This window comes from Antedon bifida, chromosome 5 (genome assembly GCF_963402885.1).
Source record: "Antedon bifida chromosome 5, ecAntBifi1.1, whole genome shotgun sequence".
Classification (NCBI taxonomy): domain Eukaryota; kingdom Metazoa; phylum Echinodermata; class Crinoidea; order Comatulida; family Antedonidae; genus Antedon; species Antedon bifida.
Window position 1 is genome coordinate 12,225,610 of NC_136230.1, and position 27,828 is coordinate 12,253,437.

General features: G+C 33.6%; 1 protein-coding gene across 1 annotated transcript in view; it reads right to left on the reverse strand.

The window, feature by feature from the left end:
* Positions 1–23,041, reverse strand: part of LOC144843339 (uncharacterized) — a 37,705-nt gene extending 14,664 nt beyond the window's left edge. The window contains exons 1-17 of the mRNA XM_078700131.1: positions 22,964–23,041; positions 20,741–20,863; positions 20,246–20,348; positions 15,197–15,232; positions 14,646–14,811; positions 13,767–13,867; positions 12,814–12,926; positions 12,667–12,697; positions 12,195–12,292; positions 11,264–11,288; positions 10,697–10,872; positions 10,163–10,252; positions 9,826–10,005; positions 8,204–8,446; positions 7,557–7,751; positions 6,925–7,107; positions 5,305–5,616 (exon numbers count right to left, since the gene is read on the reverse strand). Coding sequence (XP_078556257.1) covers positions 5,305–5,616; positions 6,925–7,107; positions 7,557–7,751; positions 8,204–8,446; positions 9,826–10,005; positions 10,163–10,252; positions 10,697–10,872; positions 11,264–11,288; positions 12,195–12,292; positions 12,667–12,697; positions 12,814–12,926; positions 13,767–13,867; positions 14,646–14,811; positions 15,197–15,232; positions 20,246–20,348; positions 20,741–20,863; positions 22,964–23,041 — 2,253 coding nt within the window. The remainder of the gene's footprint in view (positions 1–5,304; positions 5,617–6,924; positions 7,108–7,556; positions 7,752–8,203; positions 8,447–9,825; positions 10,006–10,162; positions 10,253–10,696; positions 10,873–11,263; positions 11,289–12,194; positions 12,293–12,666; positions 12,698–12,813; positions 12,927–13,766; positions 13,868–14,645; positions 14,812–15,196; positions 15,233–20,245; positions 20,349–20,740; positions 20,864–22,963) is intronic.
* Between the last annotated feature and the right edge of the window lie 4,787 nt (positions 23,042–27,828).

The window sequence follows — 27,828 nt, forward strand, 5'->3', positions numbered from 1 at the left end:
CAGAAGTTATTCGGCCACCCTTCACAACATGCAATAGAACATTCCAGTTAATTTTCTGCAACTGCAACTTTTTATAACTGCATATATATCTCATATATCTCAATTATATTTAAAGAAACAGGATTCTTAATTCTGTAATGAGTCTCGGATTTAATAATTCGACTCCATCCTAAATATGAAGTTGGATCCACAGTAAGTCTCCCATCCAAAGTACATACATAGAAAATGTAATGTTGGCGCCGTCAAAATACTTCCACCATACATGTAGGCACAGCAAGTCTACTTCATTGGCTTTTCTGATGTCTTTTTTAATTTTGGACCGAACAGTTCTTGCTTCGAATAGAATGTACCCCTGTGTTTCTTTGCAAGTGCAGAGCATTACAAAGATGTTTTCTTTAAGTACCAATTATTCCACTATTTTTTGCTTCTTCTGTCTTAAAACGCAATCGCTTTTTTTAATTATGGCAAAGTAAGATATTTAGTAGATCCCCATCTGCATTCAAAGTTTCTATTCCATTTTTCTGACATTTTCTGTCAAGGAAGTTGAATACTGTCTTGTCGAAAAATTAAATACTGTAATTAGTAGTGGCAAGTTTGAAAATTACTTTATTACCTTAACAACCCCTTTTGGATTCCGTTGATGTGTATCTTTAACTGATGGTTCTTCATCCTAGTTAACACTAGGATGAAGTGTCGTTGTTATATGCTCATTGAATCTTGGAAACATCATTCAAAAGATAAACATTATATAAAACATCATAAAAAGTTGTTGTCTCATAAATGATCGACACCAAACAGATGCAATGAAATAGCAACTTTGAAAGAGCAGAATGGAGATGCTGACTATACCGAAAACTACAGTATGACATCTATCATTTCATGTATCATCTCAATTTCCAATTGGGGAATTGAGATGAGTTTGTGGGAATGATGGGTTTGAATAGCCTGACCCACAGACAATCGCCTCATTACAATATTTTTTTTATTCCTTTACCAATTTAAAGAGATAAAGTTCTAAAAGATGTAGTTTTAGGAAACACAAAACAAGATGTGCGCTTGAGTACAAATCAGTTTCGGAAATACATTTGATGATCACCTTTTATACGGTTCTGTAGAATAACTATTTCCATAAGAATGGAAATGGAATGGAAACTTAATGATAAATTTCAACGGTTTTTACATATATATCTACTCGTAATGCACATGGGCTATCTAAATCCAACCGCTAAGGAGATACAGGGCTTCAAAATGGTATAGTAAATAGCAGCCATTTTGAATTTATGCTAATTGACCCCCTTCTTGAAGTCTGATTTTGGTGAACTTAGGATATCATGTTCATTTCAACAGGAAATTGTTAGAAAATTGTTTTCCTACAGTTTCTACATTTTTTAGCATGGGATAATGCCATTTAAGCAGTTATAACATAATATATGACGTCACAACTACCTTATGACGTCATATTTACGTCATATGGTAATTTAAATGTGCTAATTGGAAAGTTTAATGTCACATATATATCTACTCGCAATGCACTTTGGTGGTCTAAAACCACCATTAAGGAGATATAGGGCTTCAAAATGATATAGTAAATAGCGGCCATTTTGAATTTATGCTAATTAACACACTTCCTGACGTCCGATTTTGGTAAACTTTGGAAATTATGTTCATTTCAACAAGGAGAATGTTAGGAAACTTGTTTTTCTGCAGTTTTTAAATTTTTCGCATAGTATAATGTCATTTAAGCATTTATAACATAATTTATGACGTCACAACTACCATATGACGTCATAGGTACGTCATATGGAAATTTAAATATGCCAATTAGAATGTTTAATATCACATTTATATCTACTCGTAATGCACTTAGGTGGTCTAAATCCAACCGTTAAGGAGATATGGGGCTTTAAAATAGCAAATGGCGGCCATTTTGAATTTATGCTAATTAACCCACTTCCCGATGTCCGATTTTGGTAAACTTTGGATATGATGTTCATGTTCACCATATCAACCAAATAAAACAAAAAAAAATTCTGTTGCAATTTGTTCTAGGTTCAACCATATTTTTACTGGACTATTATGGTTGATGGTGTCAAAAGCAGCACTGAAGTCCAAAAGGACCATAATAACCTCATTATGGTTGTCAAGTGCAATGCTAATATCATTATGCACAAGAAGAAGTGCAGATTCTACACTATGGTTTGGACGATAGGCGGATTGTCTAGTGGCAAATAACCCATTTCTATTCAGATATGATTGCAGCTGACTGGACACAACCCTCTCCAATAAATGGAAGATTGGAAATGGGTCTGTAACTTGCAAATTCCTCAACATCCAAAGATGGCTTCTTTAACAATGGTGTTATGTAGGCATGTTTGAGTGAAGATGGAAAGATACCTGAGCTCAGTGAGGTGTTGACAACTTTGGTAAAGAAGGGAAGAAGGGTAGGAAGACAAGTCTTAAATAATTTAAGAGGAAGCGGATCCAGGGAGCAAGAGGTAATGGAGGCTGACCTAATGACATTAAGTAAATCATCAGCAGAGACAGGGTCAAAGGTATTGAAATTACTTTTACATGATTGAGATTCAACATAATGAGGGGAGGTTGATGAAAAAGTTCTGCAATATCTCTCAATCTTATTCTTAAAAAAGTCAGAGAATAGATTTGCAAGAGTTTTAGCATCATCATGAGCTGGAAGAGGACTAGAGATGGCAGTAGATGTTAACTTGTCAACAACACGGAATAACTTGCGTTGATCACATCCTAATACCTCATCTTTGTGATACTCCGTCTTGGCCTTGAAAAGATGTTCATTGTAGTTAGTGCACTGATTATGGTACAGTTGTTTGTCTACCATGAGACCAGATTTCAGCCACTTGCGCTCCAGACGTCGACGCTCCTGCTTCATTAAATGATGTTCACCTGTATACCAGGGTGCATGAGGGCGAAGCACAAGAGTGCGAAGCATAGGTGGAGAATGAGAATCTAATATTTTCTGTAACGACACATTATACCCCTTCACCATAGAATCAATGTCAGAGGCCAGGGAACATTGTGAGAGAGAATCAAGAACATCAGACTGGAATTTGACGATGTCTATGTTTTTGACATTTCGTGAAACTACTTGTGTTATGCTGGGCCCAGGACGATTGATGTCAACCTGACACTTAATGGCATGATGGTCCGAAGGCATACCATGTTGGATGGATATTTTGCTAAGCAGGTCAGATTCTTTGCGGGAGATAAGTAAATATAATGTATGGTTGGCGATGTGAGTTGGGTCATGGATGTGCTGATATAAATCGAATGTCTCAAGAGTGTCGAGGAACAATACAGCATCCCTGTTGTTAGAATTATCAACATGAAAGTTAAAATCGCCTAAAATGACTAACTTGGAGGAGTTCACACTTAATGATTCTAGTAAAGAAGAAAATTCATTAATGAACATAGATGAGGTTAATTTGTTTTTGGCATTTGGAGGAACCCTATAGACAACCACAAGCTGAAAAGAGGAAGAAAAAGAAGCCAAAGTAATCTTTGAGCATTCCATGGATTTGAAAGGAGGAGACTCGCAACAATGTATCTGAATACCATCACGAACAATGACTGCAATGCCACCAGGGTATGAACAACATTGTAGTTAGGCAGTGTTGTTTTTATATCAGCAATGGTGCGATCATCTCTACTATCACCCGTCAGCCATGTCTCCACAACAGCCAGTATATCAAGATGATTATCAATGATAAAATCACAGAGCGCAGTTGATTTGTTTTTGGCCCTAATAGATCTGGAATTCCATGTGGCTAAGTTAATCTTAGCACCCGAGTGACTGGGCAGGCGATGGCTGATGGTGGTGGGGTAGCATAAGTTGGTAAAGTTGACACCACGACCTGCTTTAGGTAAAGAATGCTGGGTAGAAAGAACATGTATAGGTTTCCGAATAGTAACTCTTTTACCAGCCCTACAGCCACGGTATGATCTGAAAATACCGCATTCTTTCAACACCTGATATGTAGAGGGGGAAATCCATTGTCTACGACAATTCCGAAGTTGTAGTAGCGTACCCCTACTATACACACGCAAGTCAAAGGTAGATACAGGGCTAGGCCCAGTATAGAGAGATGGATAGACACCAAAGGAATTAATGGGGCTAGGCCTAGGCCAGCATAGCACAGGGCTAGGCCTAATGTTTACATCAGGTTGAGGGGGCCAAAAGGGCTTACCAACAGTGAACCATTGGTTCAGGGACGATTCGGCCCTGAGACGATTCGGCCCGGGACTATTCGGCCCACTTTTGGTGGGACGATTCGGCCCACTTTTGGGCCGAAACATCCCACTTTGTGGGCCGAAACGTCTCACTTTAGACCAAATTCATATTCATTTTTTTTTTATTTATCAAGTTTTTAAAGGTGTTTAACAATCCGTATTTTATTGATATTGACAAAGTTGATATAATATATATAATAAATTACTAAAAAAACGTAATTTTATATTCAATTTATTACTTCGAAAACCTTGTTTATTTCGTGCATTCGCCAAGCGGCCAACAGAGGGCGTAACTTATTTACATCGTTCGCGTGACTAAAAAATGATTATTTTCGACAATGTTTTCAAAATGTTTGCTTTATTGCATCTTTATCCCTAGTAGTGCTACCCCATAGTCTCTCTGAAAATAAAGTTTGGGGAAAAAAGCTTATTTTATGCTTATAAATGCATATCAAAGCCGATAAATGTAAGTGTGCCGAATCGTCTCAGGGCCGAATCGTCCCGGGCCGAATAGTCCCGGGCCGAATCGTCCCAGGGCCGAATCGTCCCGGGCCGAATCGTCTCAGGGCCGAATCGTCCCGTTACCGAACCATTCAGACCAAGTAGGCTGTACTCCACCAGTTTGAAGCCTACAAAAATCACTACTAAAAACACTAAAATGAGAAGCAGAAGTGAAATATTGAGGAAAATAAGTCATCTTCTGGATTCAATGTTGAAACAATTACATTGAATCAATAAAAATATGGTCAAAAAAGTGGAAATTAATTAAAATTTCCAGGAACAATGTAAAGGCAGCTATAGCACACAGCTCAGCGCCTGAAAAAAACATTGTTTTTGTTCACCTTTGATAGTACAATATAATTACAGTAATAACATTTGAAGTTTCTCTGATGCCTTTAAATATCCATGGATATCCGGGCATATCACTGTGCGTGCGCACAATTGGGAACCGCGCCGATAATGGTGGTGCTGAAAAGTCGCTATACAATCGGATTTAAAAAAATGGATATTACTTGAACTACTGAAAATAATATATCATACCTTTAACAGGAACTTTCGCTCATTCTTCTTAGTTAAGAATTTGACAAGAGACAAGGTCACGTGATGAAATTGGTCAAAGTAGAGTTCGGCCAAATCATGCGTTAATGCTGGATCATCTCCGTTTTTCTTCTGATATTTGTTAATGAACTCAATAACTAAATATGGAAACACTACGTCAGGCAGATATCCACAAAGGTCGTAATAGATACTAATAGCTTGGCTGTCATCAGGTACAGATCTCGATTCACTGGATGGAGCATCAAAAGAAAGTCGCAGTGGCACAAAAAACGATTGCTTCACATCAACTGAGTCCTGAAATATTAATTGCAAATGTTGAAACAATATAAGACGCCATTTAATTGAAATTTTACACAGAATAATAAATGTATTATGAGTATATGTAGTGCAATAAACCTAATTTTCTTATTTTGATCGAAACAGGAAGCATTATCAATATAATAATAATTATAATATCCATATATAAATGTTTGGTATGATCGCTTCGCTCGTGTACCATATAGGTCGTGCCCGCAGATGGTTCTCAAATACACAGTAATTTCAGCGTAAAAAACTGGCGATTTCAAATTTACAGGACTATAATGCATTGTCGTTTACAGAAACGAATGAATAGACAATGATTTATGTAGTCAACTGAAAATAGCAACCTGGAATTACTTCCGAAAGAGAAACTTTTTTTTTATAGGCCTGTAAATAATATACCTATCACTAGGCCTAAGTACAGTACAAATTTGCGATTTATTACTTTACTACTGTTAAAATTGTCACTGTCATAGTCGCTTGAAAAAGTAAATGTAACGATACACCACTACGATGTTTATATTTTAAGTATTATTATTATTAAGAAGCAACTGTCAGTATAAAGCTTATTTGTATATTATGTGTTTATAATCTAACAGTAGGGCCTACCCACTCTCACAGTAATAAAGTTTATTTGTGTATGTGTTTATATATCAAACAGTACCAACACTGCTCACAGTAAGAAATTTGCGATTCAAATGCCGACCAAAAGTGGTTAATACGTAATTACAGTATTGTCAAAGTATTGCAATACTAGGCCGAATCTATCATCTAAGGGCCCATAAATTTACCTACTTGTGTTAAACCAAATAATTATAGGGAGACTGAGAGGTTGGAATGTTCCATTCATCGCAAATCAATACATTTGTATAAACGTATATTAAATCTATCAAAACAGTATTTTTTTAAAGAATTATGATGCTATACTCAGGTTTCCAGCTATTAAAAACAATTATTGTAGGTGGAGATTATTGTGTGTGGGTATTTTTCAAGATTGACATCCATTAGACAGTGTACACCACGGTCGGAGCAAATCGTTGAAGCTAAATTCGTTTTAATCGTAAATAACGAATTATCTAACTCAACTTAATTAGCAAACAGGGTTACATCAGGTGGTTAAAATCAGTACCGAAAGTACGAACCAACTTTATATACAATCGGGTAAACATTCTAGAAGTTACGCGCGATTTACCGAATTTTGCCCTAACGTAAATTTATATATAGAAGACAGGGATCTATTTCTGTCATTGACAACCCAAATATCCAAGTTGGTTCGAGTCAAGTACAAAAAAAAGCCCATACCGTTGCCGTGACTTTTCTAGTAGAGGTTATCTTCCTACAAATGAAACCAAGTCGAATCATTAACTCTACGAGGTATTGGAACTTCTCCATATCAATACCTTGCTCCTCCCACAATTTGTGTAACAACGTTTCATCCAGTATGCCTTTGTTAAGGTTCGAAAAGGCTTCACGGTACATACCTGTCTAAAATAGAATACAAAATAAATATTGTTATTTTTTATGTTTCTGTATAAGGCACGCAAGTGGTGGAAACAATATATTTATATTGAAAAGTATTAACACATTTTCTTTTTGATGATCCAATGGATGATTGGATAAATTGACAAATAAATATCAACAATATATTTTTGGAAAGAGGTCAAATCAGTGTAATTACCGCATCTTGTAAAGGGTAAGTTGAAATCAATAAAGTGTCGCAGGTTTCGGGTCTAATTCAAATACGGTGTTTAACAGAGATGTCGACATTAAACATAAGCCAAAAACTAAAACAGACATCTTAAGAGTTTACAGAAAGAGAAAAGTAAATTGAGCAATCGTTTAGCTTGATACAAAAGATAGTAAAACTAAAATTGTTCACATTAGGCCTATTCTTCTTAAAGAAAAATGTCAGCCCGTACTATAAGCTAACTTACTGGAAAGTCAGGTGGAATCACAGTGACAAACGCGGTGATAACTTTAACCAATCCCATAGGATCTACCACCACTTCGTCTTTTAATGATTCATTATCAGGCATGTAGATGATGTCACCAAGATCATACAGGAAGTTAAGCAGGGCCGACTGTTGATTTTCATCAAGAATTCCGCTTTTTCTTGCCAGTACTTTAACCTGAAAAGTTTAAATCAAAATACAAAAATCTAATTGTCTTTTCTTGCATCGTATCTGTCACCGTTATTTATTACAGATCTACTGTAATGTAATGTACAGGATTTGAACCTGAGATAAGGCTAGCTTTTAATAGATAACTCAGATACGTTATACCATGGATGAAACTCTAATCGTTCGTCTTCGAAGTATAATACTCACTAGATAAACCATTGTTGTAATATGATATGGAACTACAGTATAGAGTTATCTACTATTACCATTACTAGTAATAGTAAAAATGTGTAATACGAACAGTTTTAAGGTTGTTTTTTCTTTTTACTATAAATAAATGTACATTTTAAAATAATTTTAACAAATCAAAACCGTATGTCAAAAAATGTACCATTTTAAAATATTTATTGCACAATGTTTAATGTAGTGGTACAATAATGGATATTTCTCTTCAAATTTACCTCTTCTAAAGTACATATCAGTTTCTCTACACGTAGATTGTATATTTCACATCGAAAGCGCATCCACTTCAACGGAATAATCTTTCTTAATTGGTTCATGAGCTTATTAATTTCTTTTTTAAGCTCATCAAAGCTCTTATCAGTAGTTGCTTCACTGTTCTCAACAGCAAACATTCGATGTACATGTTTTTGGTACGGTTTCCCTATCAGAGCCTCATCAATCTTCTTTAACAACTTCTTTGACTAAATTTAAACAAAAACACAAACAAATCTGGTTGTATCATATCTAAAATTGTGAAGATTTATCAATATATAATACCGTACAGGTTATAAATGCAATATTAAACATGTCATTTATTTGTTTGTGTATGGAACACCCACATTCGTAGTGATTGACCAGAAAATGTTCATCATGTATAATTTGGCTTTTGATGAATGAAACGCTAACATTGAATAAATTTCACAACAGTCTACATAAATACAATTGATTAACATTTTATGCATATAATAACCTACCGTATAGATTTTCTTAAATTTACGTTTTATGGTAAATCATGATAAAAAGAGAGAAACATATTAACCTAATAAGTAGATCGCGTCGAATGTCTCTCTCATGGACGGTTTTTAGGCCTAGCCTAGCTAGGTTTTTTTGTCTTTGCTGCATTAATTGGCTGCATTGATCGATCGAAAATGGGTGAATCGCAGAAGAATAAGGCCATATATACATGGCTGCAGTCGCGTGCTCAAGTTAGTGTTTACCGACTAACCGACCGACCAACCGAATGACATACTGGGCTGTAGAGTTGCATTGCATGCGACTAAAAATGAAAATATAAATCCGATTTATAGCGGGCCACTTAGATTAAAATCGATTATAAAATCGTCTTATTTTTTACATTTTTAACCGTTTAAAGATCAAAAAAGTTATCGCAATAGGACCATATAGTATATGTTTGTAGAGTAAATATAGTTTTTAGTCGCATGGACGCGACTCTATAGTTCACTATGTCTGTCGGTCGGTCGGTCGGTCTGTCTGTCTGTCTGTCGGTCTGTCTGTCGGTCTGTCTGTCGGTCCGGTATCACTATGCGGTTTAGAACGCGACTTATGACTGTTGGCCTTGTTGACCTTAAATTAGATCTAAAAAACCTAGGGAATGGAATTTTTTACAAATATTTAACTGGAAAACTTGTTAACCAGAATATAAAATGTTGCCGTATGAATGTATCTACTATTACAAGTCAGATCACCGGTACCGGGTTGATGTTTTATAATGTTTCATTTATATGATCAACATATACAATTTCGAAGAAACTTCCTCGCGCCTTCTACCATATTTCTTTTACATAATTGAATTGGTGTTTAACGGTCATCGACTTTTAAATCGTTGCAAAGTGTGCTAATACATGTTAGCTTATTGATGAATGTTAACTAAAATAAATAAAAAACTTAAATTGTGTAGGAATCGAATATTGGCACCTATGCCTAATGAATGGACATATCTATTAAAACAATTAATCCAAACATAATGGCATTATCTACTTTGGAATATATTTTACATTTTGTTTATATGTGCATAAAATCAACAGTAATGTATCTAGAATTGAGTACGAATATAACATACCTTGTCATTTCGTTCCTTTTCCGTGTCTCCAAGCTTTCCTTTGTGCGTACCCACAATAAGAATAACAGGCAAATTAACTTTCTCCTTTATATTCTCAATAACTTTACGGCTATGAGAATAAACTGAGAGAATCGATGATAATATGAATTGGAGATTGGTCCAGTGGTGTACACGTTTGCGCTAAACAATTTGAAATAAATATATTTTTTTATAAACATATTATGACAAACAACATACAGCTCAACATTTGTTTTTACAATTAAACAAATCAATAAATTATCTTGCAAGGGCGTACAGCATGATGAAGTACTGTACGTAAAGATTTAACAATACTTACCCCATTTGAATCCAAAACAATGGCAGGATCATTAAGGTCTTTACTTAAATCGAATACGACCAGATACACTGCATTTAATGTCATAAGGAGCTAAATTTTAAAAACCATAAAAACAATTATATCAGTTTAAAATGATAACAGTAACATTAATTTATACAAATACTACATTTATATGCATTGAATGGAAAGAGTATTCCAATGAGTTTAATGATTCCATAGAGCAACACATTAAATATGTTCTCATTTAACGAATACAAAACATTCTTTATTTTCTTATACATGCATGGCATGTCCTAAAGTAAACATTTTATTCCACTACGTTCATATTGAATCGAAAGTTTCGGCTATTGAAATCAATCAATTTTCAATTACCTTTGATTTCTCATAATTTCAACCTGTTTATGTACATATATTCAACAATTTCTAATGGAAATTAAAGGGTGGATAATAATACAAAACAAAAACTACCGCTTTTTAAACTTAAGGCAATTTATAGAGAACAATAATTCAATGCAGTCTCATAGGTCTACTTACACGAAGAATTCCATGGTAGATCGGCTGTCCTCCGTGATCCATTATTTTAAACATGTTTTTCAAAGGAGACATCTCTGCTTCTTTTTCAAAAATATCCTGAATGATATCTTTATCCAGTTGATCACGTACATTAAATGACGCATTTTCTGGAACGTCGTTTTTGGTCAAATTCAACTCTTTTAAATATAATTCAATAAATAGATAAATAAATAACGTTAAAATAAGCACTGTATTAGTATTGTCATCTCCAAATAATTATTATAATTAACTTAACAACATCACTTGCATTGACAACATCATCATTGTCAACAAAATCGTCACTGTCGTTGTCATCATCATCGTCAATAGGAACATTTAGATTTTCATGTCGATTATGTCGATTAATTCGATATAACATTTTAGTAATACATTTGGGAACATTGATATAAAAAAATACAATGTTATTAGCAAACTATGTATGTTAATGAAAAAGAAAATGTGAAAAAATGAATACAAAATAATAATGTTTATATGTATATATTGAAATAAAAGTGGGATGAACCCACGTAAGACAAAAACAAAACACACCTTCTTCAGTTGACTCATTGCTTTTCTGAAAAGCAAAAAAAAATTGTATAATATTGTAAATATCCAGCTAAATTACTTGAATTATTTTCTTTAGGTTGTCATTAGTTTTAAACTAAACAACACAAAGTTTTCTTTAAAATAATTGTACGCTTGTGCAATTTTAAGAAAATGTCAGGTGAATTGTTGATCCACTGCCTGTTCTATAAAAATATAAGAAAAAGAATATCTACCCAATCTGAATGTACAAAAGCTTAAAAATATTTTTGTTAAAAATAACTTACAACAAATTCATTTTTTTGCATTATATATAGTTAAATATTAAGAAAAGACATTTCTGTATGTCCGAAAATGATTGATTTCCTAATGTAAAATTGGCCAGAGGCTTTTCTTTATCAAATTTATTTTTATCTATTTTTATTTATTTATTTAATCACACTCTTGTTTAAATTACAAGACCAGCCAATTCTGGCTCATTAATGAACAAGTAACAACAAACAAATGAAATCGAATAAACAAATGAAATGATCTACAGTATTATGAAAATGTCAGGGTAGTTGGTTAATCCATTGATGTTTGCTTTTACTTCGTGTTCACATCGGATGACTTGTTTAGTACATAAGTCCTTTCCCTCCATGAGCCCAGTGTGCAGGACCATGATGATCAGAACACTGTGGGACACTATAATAACACTACTTACTGTAGAAACGGCTTCCGATGGAACGTAATGATAGTAAAGTCTCTTGCCTAAGCACTATGACACAGAAAATGTTCTCACATACAACAAGTCTGATATCACTTGCCATTATATCATATCGGTATCTGAAATGCATTACTTCAGTGCTGAGATCGTTAGTACGATACATCACCTTTTTATGTTTTCTAACTACCCCTAGCTAATATAAATAATTTGCTTTTGTTAGTGTATACGTACGTGTTCAAATGAAGCGGCAGCCTTAGACTCTTCTACTACAACCTCTTCTTTAACTTCTATCTTTCTTTTCACATTTACTTTAGCAATTTTTGGATTACCTGCACATTAATTTAAGTGTTATATTAATCATTTATCTATATTCTGGAGTGAACAACATTCTATGAGAACTACAAACGTAGTACAGTTAATCACACAATTTATACACAGCACGTTTGTTTATGTATAATTTAACGATTGTTCATAAACATAAAGCATAGACATTGACAATTATAAAAACAAAATACGTTTTAAGCCTCATGTGTTATTCGGATTAAATCATATATCCATTTAAGTTTGATCCTGTATTCCTAATGTATCTATGGTAATGGGAAAAATTGAGAAACACATTTTCTACTGGACTTTGCGAATTGTCTTTTTGAAAAAAAAGTAACATATTTTAGGTTTACACGATGTAAAAAATAATGAAACGTACCACTGTTCGAGGCTGTTTCGTTAGTCACAACCTAAACGAAATAATAATTAATTATATATTATTTAAGAAGGTAAAGTCATGCTGGTTTCATAGTTTGTAATTCTAAGGTATAGAACTAGCCTAAATATTTATATTGTATATACGTACTTTTTCCAAAGAGGACCCAACCTTACGTTCTTCTACTACAACTTCTTTTTTAACTTCTATTATCCTTTTAATATTTTCTTCGGCATGTTTTCGAAAAAATGAAGTTGGATCATCTAAAAAGTAATTAAAGTTTAAATATGTTTTTAATTTTTAATGTTTAATTATTCGGTTCAGACAGGGTTTTAAATAAAATGTTTAAAGAAAACGACAAAAGAGTACTGTACATCCTACTACAGTAGTATGGCCATCTAACGGTAGGTAAACACAAAGTTCAACCTTATCCGTTGTGTACGGATACGTATGCGTATATACGTGAGTTTGCCCAAACTCTCTCGCATCATTACGTGTAATTCAAATGGAAAAGGATATTAAACGGTTCTTTTTGAACAGTATGCTTTTTATAAAACTGTTTGAAAATGTTGTGCATGTTAGGCTTGTAACGTGACCAACCTGCGTTCTCATAAATTCCGAGCCTAGCTAAAATACGATTATAAATTTCAAAGGGAAAAGTGTAGTAGAACATCTGAAATCTAAGCAGGGTTTCAATTGGCACCAACTTGGAATTGAAAATAATTGTGTTTGTGCGAGCAATACAACTTCACAAACTCTGTCGATTATTCGTCGAAATTGAAGCACTTTTAATCGTTACAATAAAATACAATTTGCTTAATACATAGTTATATTGTTCGTCAAGATAATTACATGTTGTCTTATCCCAGAGTTTATTTATAGAAACATCTCTGAGGTTCTATTTAAAAAAGAAACATATTAAAATAAAAGAAGGTTATTTATTTAATGTAAGAGAAATTGGTATGATTTATTCTATAGTAAACTTTTATTCAGAGGTATGCAGTAATATCTATGTGATGTGATAAATTGACTTCCCAACCCATTCAATGCAATACTAATTTTATTTTGTGTGTGATGGATGGTCTACAAACGATAAGTTTTACCACTTTCTTCATCCTCTGTCCATTTGGTGAGTTCTTTAGCATTTGTTTCTACAGTTTTGATCACAGAAACACCATCTGTGATCTCGTGGTTTTCGTTAAATCTGAAAAATATTCGAATATATACAAAACATTTAGCCATCATAGTGTGAATTATAGAAGCTCCATAATTGAATAAATGACTAATATCTTAGGACAAGTAATGCATATTGCATTCATTTTTTAGTTTGGTTTGGTATTTATGAGAACAGAATGGACATCCAAATCTCATACGGGGCGCTAGGCCTACTACTACAGTATGTCTAGAGAAAATAACATAAATGTTACAGTTCAAAACACCTACATTTTACAAAATAAACTAAATAATATCTCCCTATATTCCTATATAAACGTGCACGTTATATTAACAAACTCAAAACGGGGTTCAATCCCTTGACTTTAAGATTGGAAAGCTAAAATAGAGGAAACACTATCGTGAACACTGTAATAAATCTCCAGAGTTATGGAAAGGGAAAGCATTTAGTAATTTTATAACATAAATACATACGTGTACAGTATTATATTAGGCCTACATCAAAAATACATTGTAAATAACATTTAAAAAACTGAAAAATAATAATAATAAACAAATTCTACAGTCAAGATTAATATAAATTAATTGTTAATATTCACATCTGGAAGATGGCCTCGTTTTTTTACGATTTTCTATTATTGAATAAAATGTTAATATAATAATTTTAAAAAGGGCGCCGCCTCCCGTTTCATCCAATTGCACAAGTGTGAATGTAGGCCTACAATAGCATCGAAAATGGCTCTCATACGAACTGCGCGCTTATGAACATTAACATTATGTTCGTGATATCATTCTTAATTGCTACTTACTTGTTTCCAATGCAAGCGTTGACAAGACAAGTTTTGCCAACACCTTCCTGTCCAATTACTTTAACCATTCCAAGATTCACTTCAATTTTACCTTCTGTTAATGCTTCAATGTAAGTCTTCTCTACAAGCTTACCACGAGCAGTAATCGCATATGGAATATCTAGATCTGTTAATTATGTAATTTAATACAATGTTAAAATGAACATTACTGTTTTTGAGTAAATACATTATAATAACGTTGGTGTACAATGCTATGAACTTTATCAAGTCTAAGCTAAACTCATTCAAAGGTGTCTCATGTTATATTGTATATTAATTCGGATTTATAATAAGTAGCATAGATAATTAAAATACACTCAAGTCAATCGTATTCGAAGTTATAATGTGTTTGTAGCCTAATAATATTACATTACATGGTAAAACAATTAACGTAGTATGTAATTTGATGAAATACGATCAATCACTAGAATTTATAAAAGCAATAGTAGTCTTTATTTAAAGACCAAATACATTATGCGCATGTAAGCGTATGAAATAAAAACAAATCATACCTGGCGATGTAATATCTATGTCTGGCAATGGTCCACCTAAAACAAAGTTAGAATATAAGGAATTTAAAGTAATAAATTATTATAGTTTATACACAGCACAGGTTCTTTCTTTTAACTAAGGATGTGGTATATAGATGTGGGTAGATTTCAGAGTAATAGAAGTGTTAGGATGATATGAATGGTATATTGTTTCCAAAGGGTAATTAAAAAGTGAATGTTAGTCAAGGGCGCGCGAAACTTTATCAAAGTTCCAACCACAGTTATAATTTACACTTTACTTCTGTAGACCAACGAGTATATCTAATAGTGGAACCACAAACATGTAGGATAGGCTAATTTCTAATTGGCAACCAATAGGAATTCAGAATGTTTTTAGTTGTTTACTAAGATGCATACTAGCACACTTCATTGTTAAATTAGCCGTTCAATAGTACAATAGTACAAACTTTTTAATCTACCCACCAAGCCATCCCTCGGCATCATCCAACACCTAACTTAAACACATGCGCTACTCATATGGTACTCATTTTATTCGCTCATTTGGCTGGTATAATTCTGGGGAATAAATTACTTTGCCCCAAATTCCTCAATTTACCTAACGGATGACGGATGTCACTTACATCCTTACCGATATAGGCTACTTAATAACAACCATTTGATTTACTGGCTCCTGTGACAACACACTGGACCTTTAATACAGCGATGTCATATGCGTGGTAGCCCCCAAGAGGCCAACATGTAGTTTATTATTAAGCTTTAGTAGTAGTATTTAGCATTGCTTGTACAGTATCAGTAGAAATAAATATTATGTATTGTTAAATACAGTATGTATACTGTACTTGTGTGTAAAAAAGTAAATGTGTAAATAAAAGTACATGAAGCATTTAAGATAAAGTAAAAACCTCAAACCTCACTCACGAAACAACTTACTGGTGTAAAATGGGTGAAGCGTTGGAACCAGTTATTTGTAGAGGCATCACCCATCACCAACAAAATGTACACACTAAAAATGGCTGGTTTTTATATATTTGTTAAATTGATTTGTTTCTTGTAAAGCGGGCTATAAATGCGTTAAAAGATAGTATGTATAATTATTTTCTCAAACCCAAAGTCCACAGTATAAATTACACAGTAGCTAGTTAGGTATAAGAAATAAAAACATTGATTAAAGATCACGGTCCTGTTCGTGGTTGAAATGTGTTTTTATTGTTTGATTTTGATATTGTATTTTTTATATTGCACAGGTTTTTGTTTGTTTGTTTTTATTACTGTATAGAAAATAGATTTGTACAGTGTGTACGTTATTTGTAATGTATTATTATTGTCATAGTTTTGATTATATATTTGTTATATTAATAATTATATGTATGTATGCATATTTTGTTATTGTTATTATTCAAACAATAATTATAAATATCTCAAAATTTAATTTGATTCTATTAATAATGTTAAAGAATATAATGTGATTATAAGTAAATTAAAAAATCTATAATCTGTTTTGAAGAGTATCGAGTCAAGAAACTTGTATTAATAATAAGCATTGGTTGAGAATTTACTTATATTGTTATTATTTTTATTTTAATATCTCAAAATGTATTTCTTAAATAATCCCAATTTGATTCTATTAATAAAATGTTAAAGAATATAATGTGATTTTAAGTAAAAATCTTTAATCTGTTTTGAAGAGTATCGAGTCAGAAACTTGCATTAATAACAATCATTGGCTGAGAGTTTACTTATATTGTTATTTATTTTACTTAAAAAAATAAACAAGTAAAAATAAAACAATGTAAAACATTACAAACTAAACTAGTACAGGAAAGATATGCTCAGAATCAGTAAAAGGTTGAAAAAATTGCAACAGAATTTTTTTCACCACAATGCATTTCTATAAGGTCCCTATATGAACATACTAAAAGTCTAGAAAAATCCAGGTAGGGGAAATAGGTTTTTTTAAACAAAATGGCCGCCAATGGCGAAAAACGTCTAAAAATGAACAAAAAACATATATTGTATATCTAATTACCACTTGATAGCAGTTTTTATAATGCTTTTTATATTTCTTTAGTGTCAAACATTTAAACTGCAATATACATACTAATTTAAGTGCTATTTAGCAGCAAAAACACACATTTAAGTATCAAGATATCACCACGGTTATAATAATAGACAACGTAGTCTTATGCATTATAGTGCAGGACTACGGTGTCTAATAAAACAGTTCATTTACATTTGTACTGTCACAACAATAGAATTATACAATTTTACAATCTATTAATCCATTCATTTTCATTGTCCAGTTATCATCCTCTGTCTATAGGTAGGAATTAAGCATGTGCTGATGCCGTGGTATTCGTCACAAACAGTGGCACTGGTGGTAAATTTGTCATCAATGGACACATCACGCCATTTGTAACTTTCCATCCCCCATTCTGTGGGTTGAAGAGTATTTTCTATCTATTGCTGTACCATGGTAATATACACGCAGGGAATGACATTTTGCAGCATTTGTTGTTGGGGGAATAGACTTTATTTCAAGTGCTGTTTTGCTTTTTGCTACTTTCTCCCAGAACGTATTCCTCCATACAGCATATGGCTACCAATGCCAATTCCTCTGATGCGATGGTTTCTTTTTTTTGGAGACGTTTGGTTTTACAGAGTTTGTAAGCATACTACTGCCCAGGTGTTATGACATTTTAAGACTAAAACCTTTTCCTATACCAAATAGATGGGATGTAGTATCACATCCCTGGATTCCATGTATAAAAAGCAAATTAATTTTTACAGAGCTTCACACCAAGGAAAGACTTTACATGCATTCACAGTGCTCCCTTATCGAGAACATACGGTATTAAATCAATGAATGAAGCAACCGTGACAGAATATTAATTTAAGAGGAAAGAACATATTATTACACATGGGTCAAAATCAACCATATTCATCAATAGAGAAGCAGTGCACATTCCCTAACATATACTATTTCATCATTGATGATGATGTGAGACAGTCATACACAATGCATCATTTGTTGAAAAAGAACCTTGTACTTTTCCTGCAGCCCTCTTTTACTCCATTGACTCCATACACATACTGCCTACTGTATGTTATCAATGGGGGAGCACTGCTACATCAAACCTCTTGGCCCGAAACAGCAACATTTCAAGACATTTATTATGTACCATGTATGTTTGTTACGTTATGTGAAGGCAAAGCAAACTCTTGTGTTTAATGGCTATAAGTATGGGCCGTAAGTAAATTTGGTTTAGGAAAAGGTGTTGGTCTTAAAAATCATCACATCACAGTTGGAGTTGTATGTCAAATTCTGTAAACCAAACAGTTTCCAAAAAAAAGAAAACATTGCATCAGGAATTTGGCATTGGTAGCTATATATGGAGGGAAGTCAATGAAGACTTTAGACAGCCCACTTTTCTTTGAGAAAGTTGCAAAAAGCAAATCTATTACCTTGCTGCAAAATTTCCTTTCGTGGGTCTTTATTACCAGGTATAGCAGTGGATAGGAAATACTCTTCAACCCACAGACTAGGGATGGAAAGTATTGATGACAAATTTACTACCAGCACCACCAGAGAAACTATTAAAGTTGATTAGATGTACCTGTAAATAGGGTTGTTTTAAAATGAATTGCAGCTGCAGAAAATATGGTTTGGACTGCTGCTCCACTATTTTTTAAGAATGCCACGGCATCAGCACATGCTCAATTCCCCACCAATAGATGGAGGATGAGATACTGACAAGATGAAAGTGAAATGACCACATTTATTTGAATAAATGCCCTTGGTGGTTGATTTTTAAGGAGGGTAGTGGGGGCGTGTAATCGTCGTGAGGAGTTTATTCGGAGAGAGGCGTTTATTTTTGTGGGTGTAATGTGGTAACATGTATAATCAAATAAATACACCCTTTAGATATGAACAAATACAACACCATCATGTCATTCAGTGAATTCTATTACAAATAGAGATGTGTTAAAATACAATATTGTGTATAATATGCATGTGGCGGGGCGTACATTCGAGGAAATAAATTAAAAATGATGTCCGATGGAGGCGGGGGAGGGCTTGCGGTGGCGTAGGTTATTCAATTTTTCTAAATGTAGCGTTTATCCGAATAAATACGGTAATAGATTGTAGTCCAGTGATGGCGCAAGGATATTCCCGATGAGTGGGGGGGGGGGGGGTGTGGGGGGTTGAGAGCGCAGCTAGCATCAATTGGCTGGGCCATCAATGGGAGCGCACCCAGAAGTTCCGACAATATTATACCGGTAAAGGGTAGTTTTAGTCACTTTTAAAAATGAAAATTCTTGAAACAGCACTCAATGGGGTATTGTTTTATATTAGGAAATATCATCATATTGTCTACATATACTCCCGAAAATAGCCAATTGGGGAGAGGGGATGGGGGGTGGGGGGCGGACAGACTCCCTCACCCTTCCCATATGATCTCCCATTCCTATACTCCTCTCTGCTGGCACCACCAATGTTGTAATATATTGTTATAACAGTACAAATGTATTATTGACTGCGTTTTATATATTATAACAATAGGGATATATCTAGATACTTAAACATTTGTTTTTCGGCCATTTTCTATATAACAGCACTTAAAATAATGTGTATATTGTAGTTCAGATCTTCGAAACTGTAAAGAAATATATAAACCATTGTAAAAACTGTTATAAAGTGGTAATTAGATCTATCATTTATGTTTTTTTGTCCTTTTTTAGGCATTTTTGCCATTGGCGGCCATTTTGTTTAAAAAAACCTATTTCCCCTACCTGGATTTTTCTAGACTTTTAGTATGTTCATATAGGGACCTTACAGAAATGCATTGTGGTGAAATAAATTCTGTTGCAATTTTTTCAACCATATTTCATAGTTTTCCTGTACTAAACCTATTTTAGATAACAAGTGGTGTTTCATTTAAGTTTTTGTGATATTACAGCTGGACATACCGACATTGTTTCAAGATTAGTTGTCAGCTGATTTACACATGTTTACAGCCTACCTGTTAGCCTACTTTGCTATAAACTCACCTTTCAATATGTCAATTATCTCGGCTTTTTGACCTGCCCTTAATTCGTTGTCATATTTCTTACACGCGTTTGCATTGTACAAATCTATTACAGATTTGCCATACTGTGTAAATTAAAAATGAATATGTTATGTGTAAAAGAATACATTTTATCATTACATTATTAATCAAAATAGGAATCGAGTCATACTGATACTGATTCTAATGTAATCTAAAAAAACAGAAGACCACTTCGTTTAATAATGTCTGCACGTTTTGTTACATCTTCTAATTTGGTATATAAATATAATTTTCAATCCATTAAACAAACTATTATGACAATTTTTAATATTGTAAATTAGGGCCTATTGTTATTGTTTTTATATTCGTAATTTACTTTTATTAATTATTACATTAAATATAACAAAAACTGTATACACAATTTAACAAAAACATATTATTATTTATAATTTAAATACTAATTACGTAACCTAGTTTGATTAAACATTAAACCAACCTTATCTTCTTTTGAAACGTAAGATTTACCGGAACATTCCTTCATTAGATAGACAATGATGGTTCTGTGTTCGTTGTACGTGAGATCTTCTGAGACACATACATGCAGAAGTGTGCGTTTATTCTAGTAAATAATATACTATATTTTGTATAAAATATCACTTTGATTTATGTTAATTATTAAAATTAGTAACTTGTATCTTCGTCACAAGAATAACACACAATGACGTCAGATATTTTTCGTTTCGATTTCCTCCGATTGTGAACTCAGTGGGTTTTCAGCAGGAATTGAAAAGTGTAGATAGATTTTTCTTTAGATATGTATATTCATAATTGTTAGATGATTAATGGTGAAGGACCCCATCACCTGTCTACAAAATGTACTACTTTCTGTTCACGCAACTTTAGGCCTTCTGTTTTTTAAATGCACTATCAGATCACGATCCATACATGGCTCTTTTTGCCTGATGTAGAGTACCTATTGAGAAGACATGTGATGTTCTTCTACTGACATAGCGATTGGAGTGAGTCACGTCTGATTAATTATGGAGCTATAGTTGTGTTATGGATATATCACGCTGTTTTCTGATGTACGGAAGGCCCTGTATCGCCCACTATTGTAACAATCAACCACTAGTGGTTAATGTTACGTTAGGGGTTGATTTTTGTTACGTTAGTGGTTTATGTTACATTAGTTGTTGATTGTTACGTAGTGGTTAATACAGGACCTAGATGGTTAAAGTTTGCACAATACACAACCACACAGTTGTATTTGTCTTTTGTGTGTACTAATAAAAGTGGTAATGATAACAAGTACGATTCATCGTAATCGAAAAAAAAAGTTGTGTGCAAACAGTAAAGTAGAGTAATGTCAAACGAAGTCCATTACAGATAATAACGAATGCTTACGTAAACAGAAACCTCGAAATCAGCGACAAGAGACCCGAAACCCAGGGTCTCTGTTTTCGATATTTGTTGAAACATAGACCCTAACACAATATTCTCAATATTAGGCTATATAAGGTTTTCGATATTTCCCGAATACAAAGACCCAGACTCAAAACGTAACAATACTATGTTATAAGGGTATGTTGAACTCACAAATTACTCACAGTACATAAATTAAATTTTATATTCAATCTAATGATGTTTTTGAAGTACCGATAATAGGACTTCATACCGACGACATTGTTAATTGGTTCATTTCTTTACCTTTTTTAAATGATGGTACATCTTTTAGATCAAGAAAACTATAAAGAAAGTCTATATACCCATTACGTAGAATTAGCGTTAAATAATGACGGAAGAAACAACTTTTAATTTATTCGGTGTTTGTTAGAAAGAAAGAGGCAGACAGAGTTAAAGAAAGAGAATCAACGAAACGCGCGTTTTTTAACGCGAATTCAAGTGGCTTTTCCTACTCTACAAATGCGATCAGGGAGAATGCAGTGATTGTTTAAATATGAAATACCTATATCAACAGCTATACCTTTCTATTTATTTGATTTCACAACAATTAAAAACATAGTCCAAAATCGTTACGGGCGTTCTTACAGTAAATATTTACTGGAAATGATATCGCATTAGTCGATGTCTTCAGCCGTGTTTTATACAGTATTCTATAATTTTAGGATGAAGTTTGCTGTTAGAAAAGCGACACTGATGCAGCTGTTTATGGCATGATAGTTGAAACACGCATATATTAGGCTTGATGTATAACTTTCGTTACTAACTTATTTTGTGTTAACTTCAATGAAACATCTATGAGTCTTTTAAAGCTTCTCTTACATTCGTTACAATACACTTCTCACTTCGTGGATACAATATTTAGATTGTATAGTTTAATAGACCAGCTTCAGATTGAGATAGGTGCCACCCGGAAAGGACAATAATGACTCAATGTTTTCTTGGGTCCTTACATGTGTATGAACAGAAAGGTTGCAGGAAAACGCACATTTTGGGGTGGGTTGGGGTGATAATCCAAAATTGCCACCAAAATAGTAAAATGTTAACAAAAAATACATTGTTGTCAGTAAGTATTGTCTTGGAACAGAAATGAGACCATTGATATGATCACATACCCTCTGTGAACTATCATCACGCATATTTGTATAGTAATACCATGCTTTAAATTTAGTATAGTGAACACCATTTAAGCAAAATTAAATCGAAGTGGTTTTAAATGACACATATGACACTAAATGTTATTGTGTAAATGACTTACGTGGTTCAAATGATTTACGTCTGCTCCAAAGTTGATGAGATACATACATGTACGCACGTGACCATTAAATGCAGCCATTATAAGAGGTGTATTCCCGTACTGAAAAAAAAAGTATAGTACTTTATACAAAATATAATAGGTTGCTGATAGAAGATGCGATACTTGGAGTATGCCTAATGCACATTTATAAACTACTTGTACAATGATAGTAAACCTTCGCACACGAGTCGCAGGTAATTGGCATAATGAGTATAGTTTTAGTCTTATACTTTTAACTCTATTTTGGTTTTGCTATTCGTGTACCAGGAATACGGTAGTATATAAAAATAATTAAATATTTAAAACAAATTAAAATTAAACCAATTACAAGAGGTTAGAGAAAAGGTTTCTTCTATGTGTGAAAGCAATTATTATATATTTAGCCAGCTTCTAATGCTGTATTTGCCTCAGACAGATTACCTTTCCTCTGGTGAAGGCGGGCACTACACGAGAAGAGCTCTTGATTAATGTATAGGACCAAGCAAGGTGCTTAAACAGTCTTGGCTTAGTCATCACAACAAAACAGATAACATATTATAATTTCACTTAACAAAAAAAAAATAAATAAAACGGTATAACTTTTTCAAGATTCAAGCGACTCGCTTCGATTTGACGCTTGATATGAAACCTTTGAAAATGCAATAAGTACGTTTACCCAACTGAGAAAACATAATTATTAAGTGCCAAATACTGTACCATGACCCCTTAAGAAAGGGTTACAGGTCAATGTATGTCCCACTGGACATAATTAACATAATGAGTACACATATGAAACCAATCCTAAAATGTGTATTTTTAGAGTCAACAAAAGATTCGTCATTCTTATGTGTCAACTCATCCTGTACCTAGTACATTTAAGAAAGCCATTAATTACCGCTATTTAACATTTTAATTAGCATAATCGAGTATATCAATAGAATCTTCGGCAATACCCAACTGAGACAACGTAATTCTTCAGTGCCAAATGCTGTACCATGGCCCCTAAGAAAGGTCAGTTTCTGTTGCAAAAAAACTTGATTATGCATAATTAGTAGCCTTAAAAAATGATAAAATATTTAAGTTCAGTGTCTACCAAAAGATTTATCTTTCTTACATGGCAACTTCTGTCAACTTATTTCACTCAAGGAAGCTGCTAATTAATAATTATTATTAATTAATAAACTTAACTTAACAGGAAGAAAAATCGTAAACTCTAAACTTAAGTATATAGAATGCTTCTCCCTCTACAATACATTTTGGAGTTATGGAGCATATGTTTGCAAACACAAGCAACAAGGATGTTATCACTACTACTACTCATCCTTCCTTATTGTAGCTCTCGTTATAACATCGCCTATGTGAGATGTACGACCGCCGTGCAGTTATCGACAATACAGTCAACCTCGCTACAAATTACATTACATTACATCTATCTATATTATAAGTGAGAGAGTGTGTACGTTTATTTGTCTGTTTGTTTGTCTGTTTGTTTGTTCGTTGTACTATTGTTGTTACTGCACGTAACCTTACATATGACCGGAATTGTACCGGGAAGGTTCTAAACTATATTTCAACATCATCCGCCATCTAAGATCTAAGTTAGGGACCAAAATGTGGTCAAAATAGCCCACTTTCCCCTACTTTCGATGTTTGTTCGTTATACAAATTTCTGTTTCTGCACTCAACCATACTATGGGGTATCAAAATGATCGCAATTGTACCCGGAAGGTTTAACTACATTTCAAAAAAAGGTGTGGGTTGTGATGTCATTTTTGCTTGGGCTCGGGGTTGTAGGCTATCGAATTGTAAAATTATACTACAAATGTTTTACAGTATTTGAATTATCCTCAAGAAGGCGTTTGGGGAAATATAGATATACATATTGTTTAATCATTAACCAACATGACACCTATTCATTTACACATTTAGCAAAGTACTTTAACCATATCCAGCTATGTATCGGTCTCTTGGATTGTCTCATTACAGACATCCATTTCCTGTGTGAACATATACACGTTCATTACTGTTATCCGCCATCTAGGATCCAAGTTAGGGGCCACAATGTGGTCAAAATGGCCCACTTCCGATGTTTGTTCGTTATACAAATTTCTGTTTCTGCATGTAACCATATATATGGGGTATCAAAATGATCGCAATTGTACCGGGAAGGTTTTAAACTACATTTCAAAAAGTCCGAGGATTTGGTGGGAGAGGGAGATTAGGTGTGGTAGTTGGGGTTCAGAAGATAGTAGGGATGAAAACTGCCACTGAGAGATTATGGGTTGGGAGGATGGCCAACTGGAACATTCTTAAACACATCACCCAGTATATGGGGTGTGTTTGAAGGGGGAGGAGGAGGAGGAGGAGCGAAAATACTGGCGTAATGAAGTAGACTATATGATTGGAATTGTAATAGGAAAAGTTACTACATTTGAACTGTCCAGGGGAGGAGTTAAGAGCCATTGTCTGTAAGAATCAAAGAAATATCAAAAATAGTGGCAGACTCAAAAAAATGGATTTCTTTCAAATTTTGCACATGGCTATATATGTGTTGAGAGAAATCAAATATGAAGTATTTTTTATTTCACACATATATTTCCATGGCAACGGCCAAATTTGTGTTTTTGACAAATTTTGTCCTTTTTTAAGGTTTTTTAAAATGGATATTGGTACTACTTTGATGAACGGTATTTTTGTTTTGTTCATTTAATTATAAAAAATAATTAGTGTATGCATAATAACAATGCATTGTGTACCTGTTTCATATTTTTTTTAAATTTTTGATTTCATACTTTGGGAGATACCATTTATTTAAAAAGGGGTGTTTTTCACTTTTTTTTAATTGTTAAATGCAACTAAACTTTACTTCACCATAATGCCCAAAGTGGTGTTTTTTTTTAGCTGATTTATTACAAATAGGTAGTTCTAATGTTTAATAAGTGATTTCTAAAATAAAATACTGGGGTATTTTAAAAATCTACAAGCAGTGTTGCGAGAAACATAGGCATTTTTATAAAAAAAAAACATGGTATATTGGTAAAAACATTTTATTTTCTTTGGTTATCTGATTTGAAATTCATTTGTCAGAAAAATTCTTAATGTTTTATATAGTTCTAGTTGTGTTGTGAGAAAAAAAACCAATATTTTTAATTATAGATTCTGTAATTCCCAGTTTTAATGTCATTTTATAGGTTTATCCCCTGTAAATTTGAATAAATTATCATATCGTTGTGAATTTTTTTTCCTTTGCAACAGATTACTCATCTCTTATTTTGAAGCTCCTCTTTCATTTTTTTACTTCTTTTATTTGCTAACCTAAACAGACCCCACATGCCCATCCACCACCACTTCCGACTACACCCCCACCCCACCTCCCCTTACCCCGACAATAACCACAAAAAGATAAACTGCAACACTTTGGTCGATCATCCACTATAGAGTTTCAAATTCATGCATTCAAGCACAACCCACACTGCCGCTACCATCGCCCCAACCAATAGACCGATTCAAACTCCTCCATCCCACCCCCTCCACCTTTCTCCAAGCCCCCACCCACCCCAAGTTAAAAATTGCAATACAAAAGATAGGACATAAAGTTAAGTTTTTAGACCCTCGTCTCCAACCCCCTAACTATTTAAAACTCCTGGATCTACCACTTTCCCCTCCCCAAAATTGAACCAATCAAAAGTCAATGATATACTCAGATATGTTAATGCTACATACCGTAACAAATATTGAAGCCCTGATGTGAAATTTCATTTCATTTAAGGTCAGCATGTAAAATATCACACTTTATATTAAATATTGGTTTTAAATTCTATATTTTTTTTACTGTGATGGTTGGATTCAGTAGTAATTATTAATTAATAATTATCTGATAATTATTTAATTTCCCTTAGTTATGCATAGCAACAGTTACTATGGTCTAAAATTAAGATATTCTTTAGATTTTTCATACTTATCTTATACAAATTTAAATTTGTAGATTATTAGCAGGCATCCCTTATTAGCATTTTCAAATTACCATTTCACAAGGTCATATTCGTAAGGATTCTGTGATTATTTTTGTTCATGAAAACCCCATATTTTATTTACAGCGGGCACCTCCCGTAAACGGCCACCTCCCTTAACGAATGCACTTTGAAAAGCCTGTTTGTTCTATCTAATTAGTGCATTTGGTACCTACCGTAAGCGGCCACCTCCCGTAAGCAGCTGCGGGCACCTTTTTATACTAAAAATGAGATTTTTTGTATGATAAATGACCTCCCGTAAGCGGCCACCCGAAAAATGTGATACTTATTGCATGCCCTTTGCAAAAAAGCCGTATACGAACGTATACGATTTACATACGTTTCGTATATGTTTCGTATAGGAAGTCCATTTCGTATACGAAACGTATACGTCAATTCGGAAGTTCCTGCCCGCATAATAAACATATACGAACCGTATACGATCATTTATAAACAATTTCCTAATAATATACGATCCGTATACGATCCGTATACGATACGAGTACGCGTGTATACAAACTGCATCATATTACCAAGCGAAAAGGGACTGTCCCTCTTTTTACAAGACGACGATAGCATACGTTTACGATGGCAGGAGCATCTTCCAGACTTCAGTAATTAGTGTACAATTTGGTTTTTTTTTCAGTCGGTATATGTACATTAAATTCCCTATGATGATTTAGTTCATAGTTTTCGCTAATGAAAAAAATTGGTGCTGTATTTTACAGACGTTATTTTTCTATCAAGCATAAAAACCCACCCAGGCTGTTCCGTCTTGTTTATCCCCTCTGCCTTTTCTTTACCTTTGGTACGTTCCATTAATAAGTGAATCATACA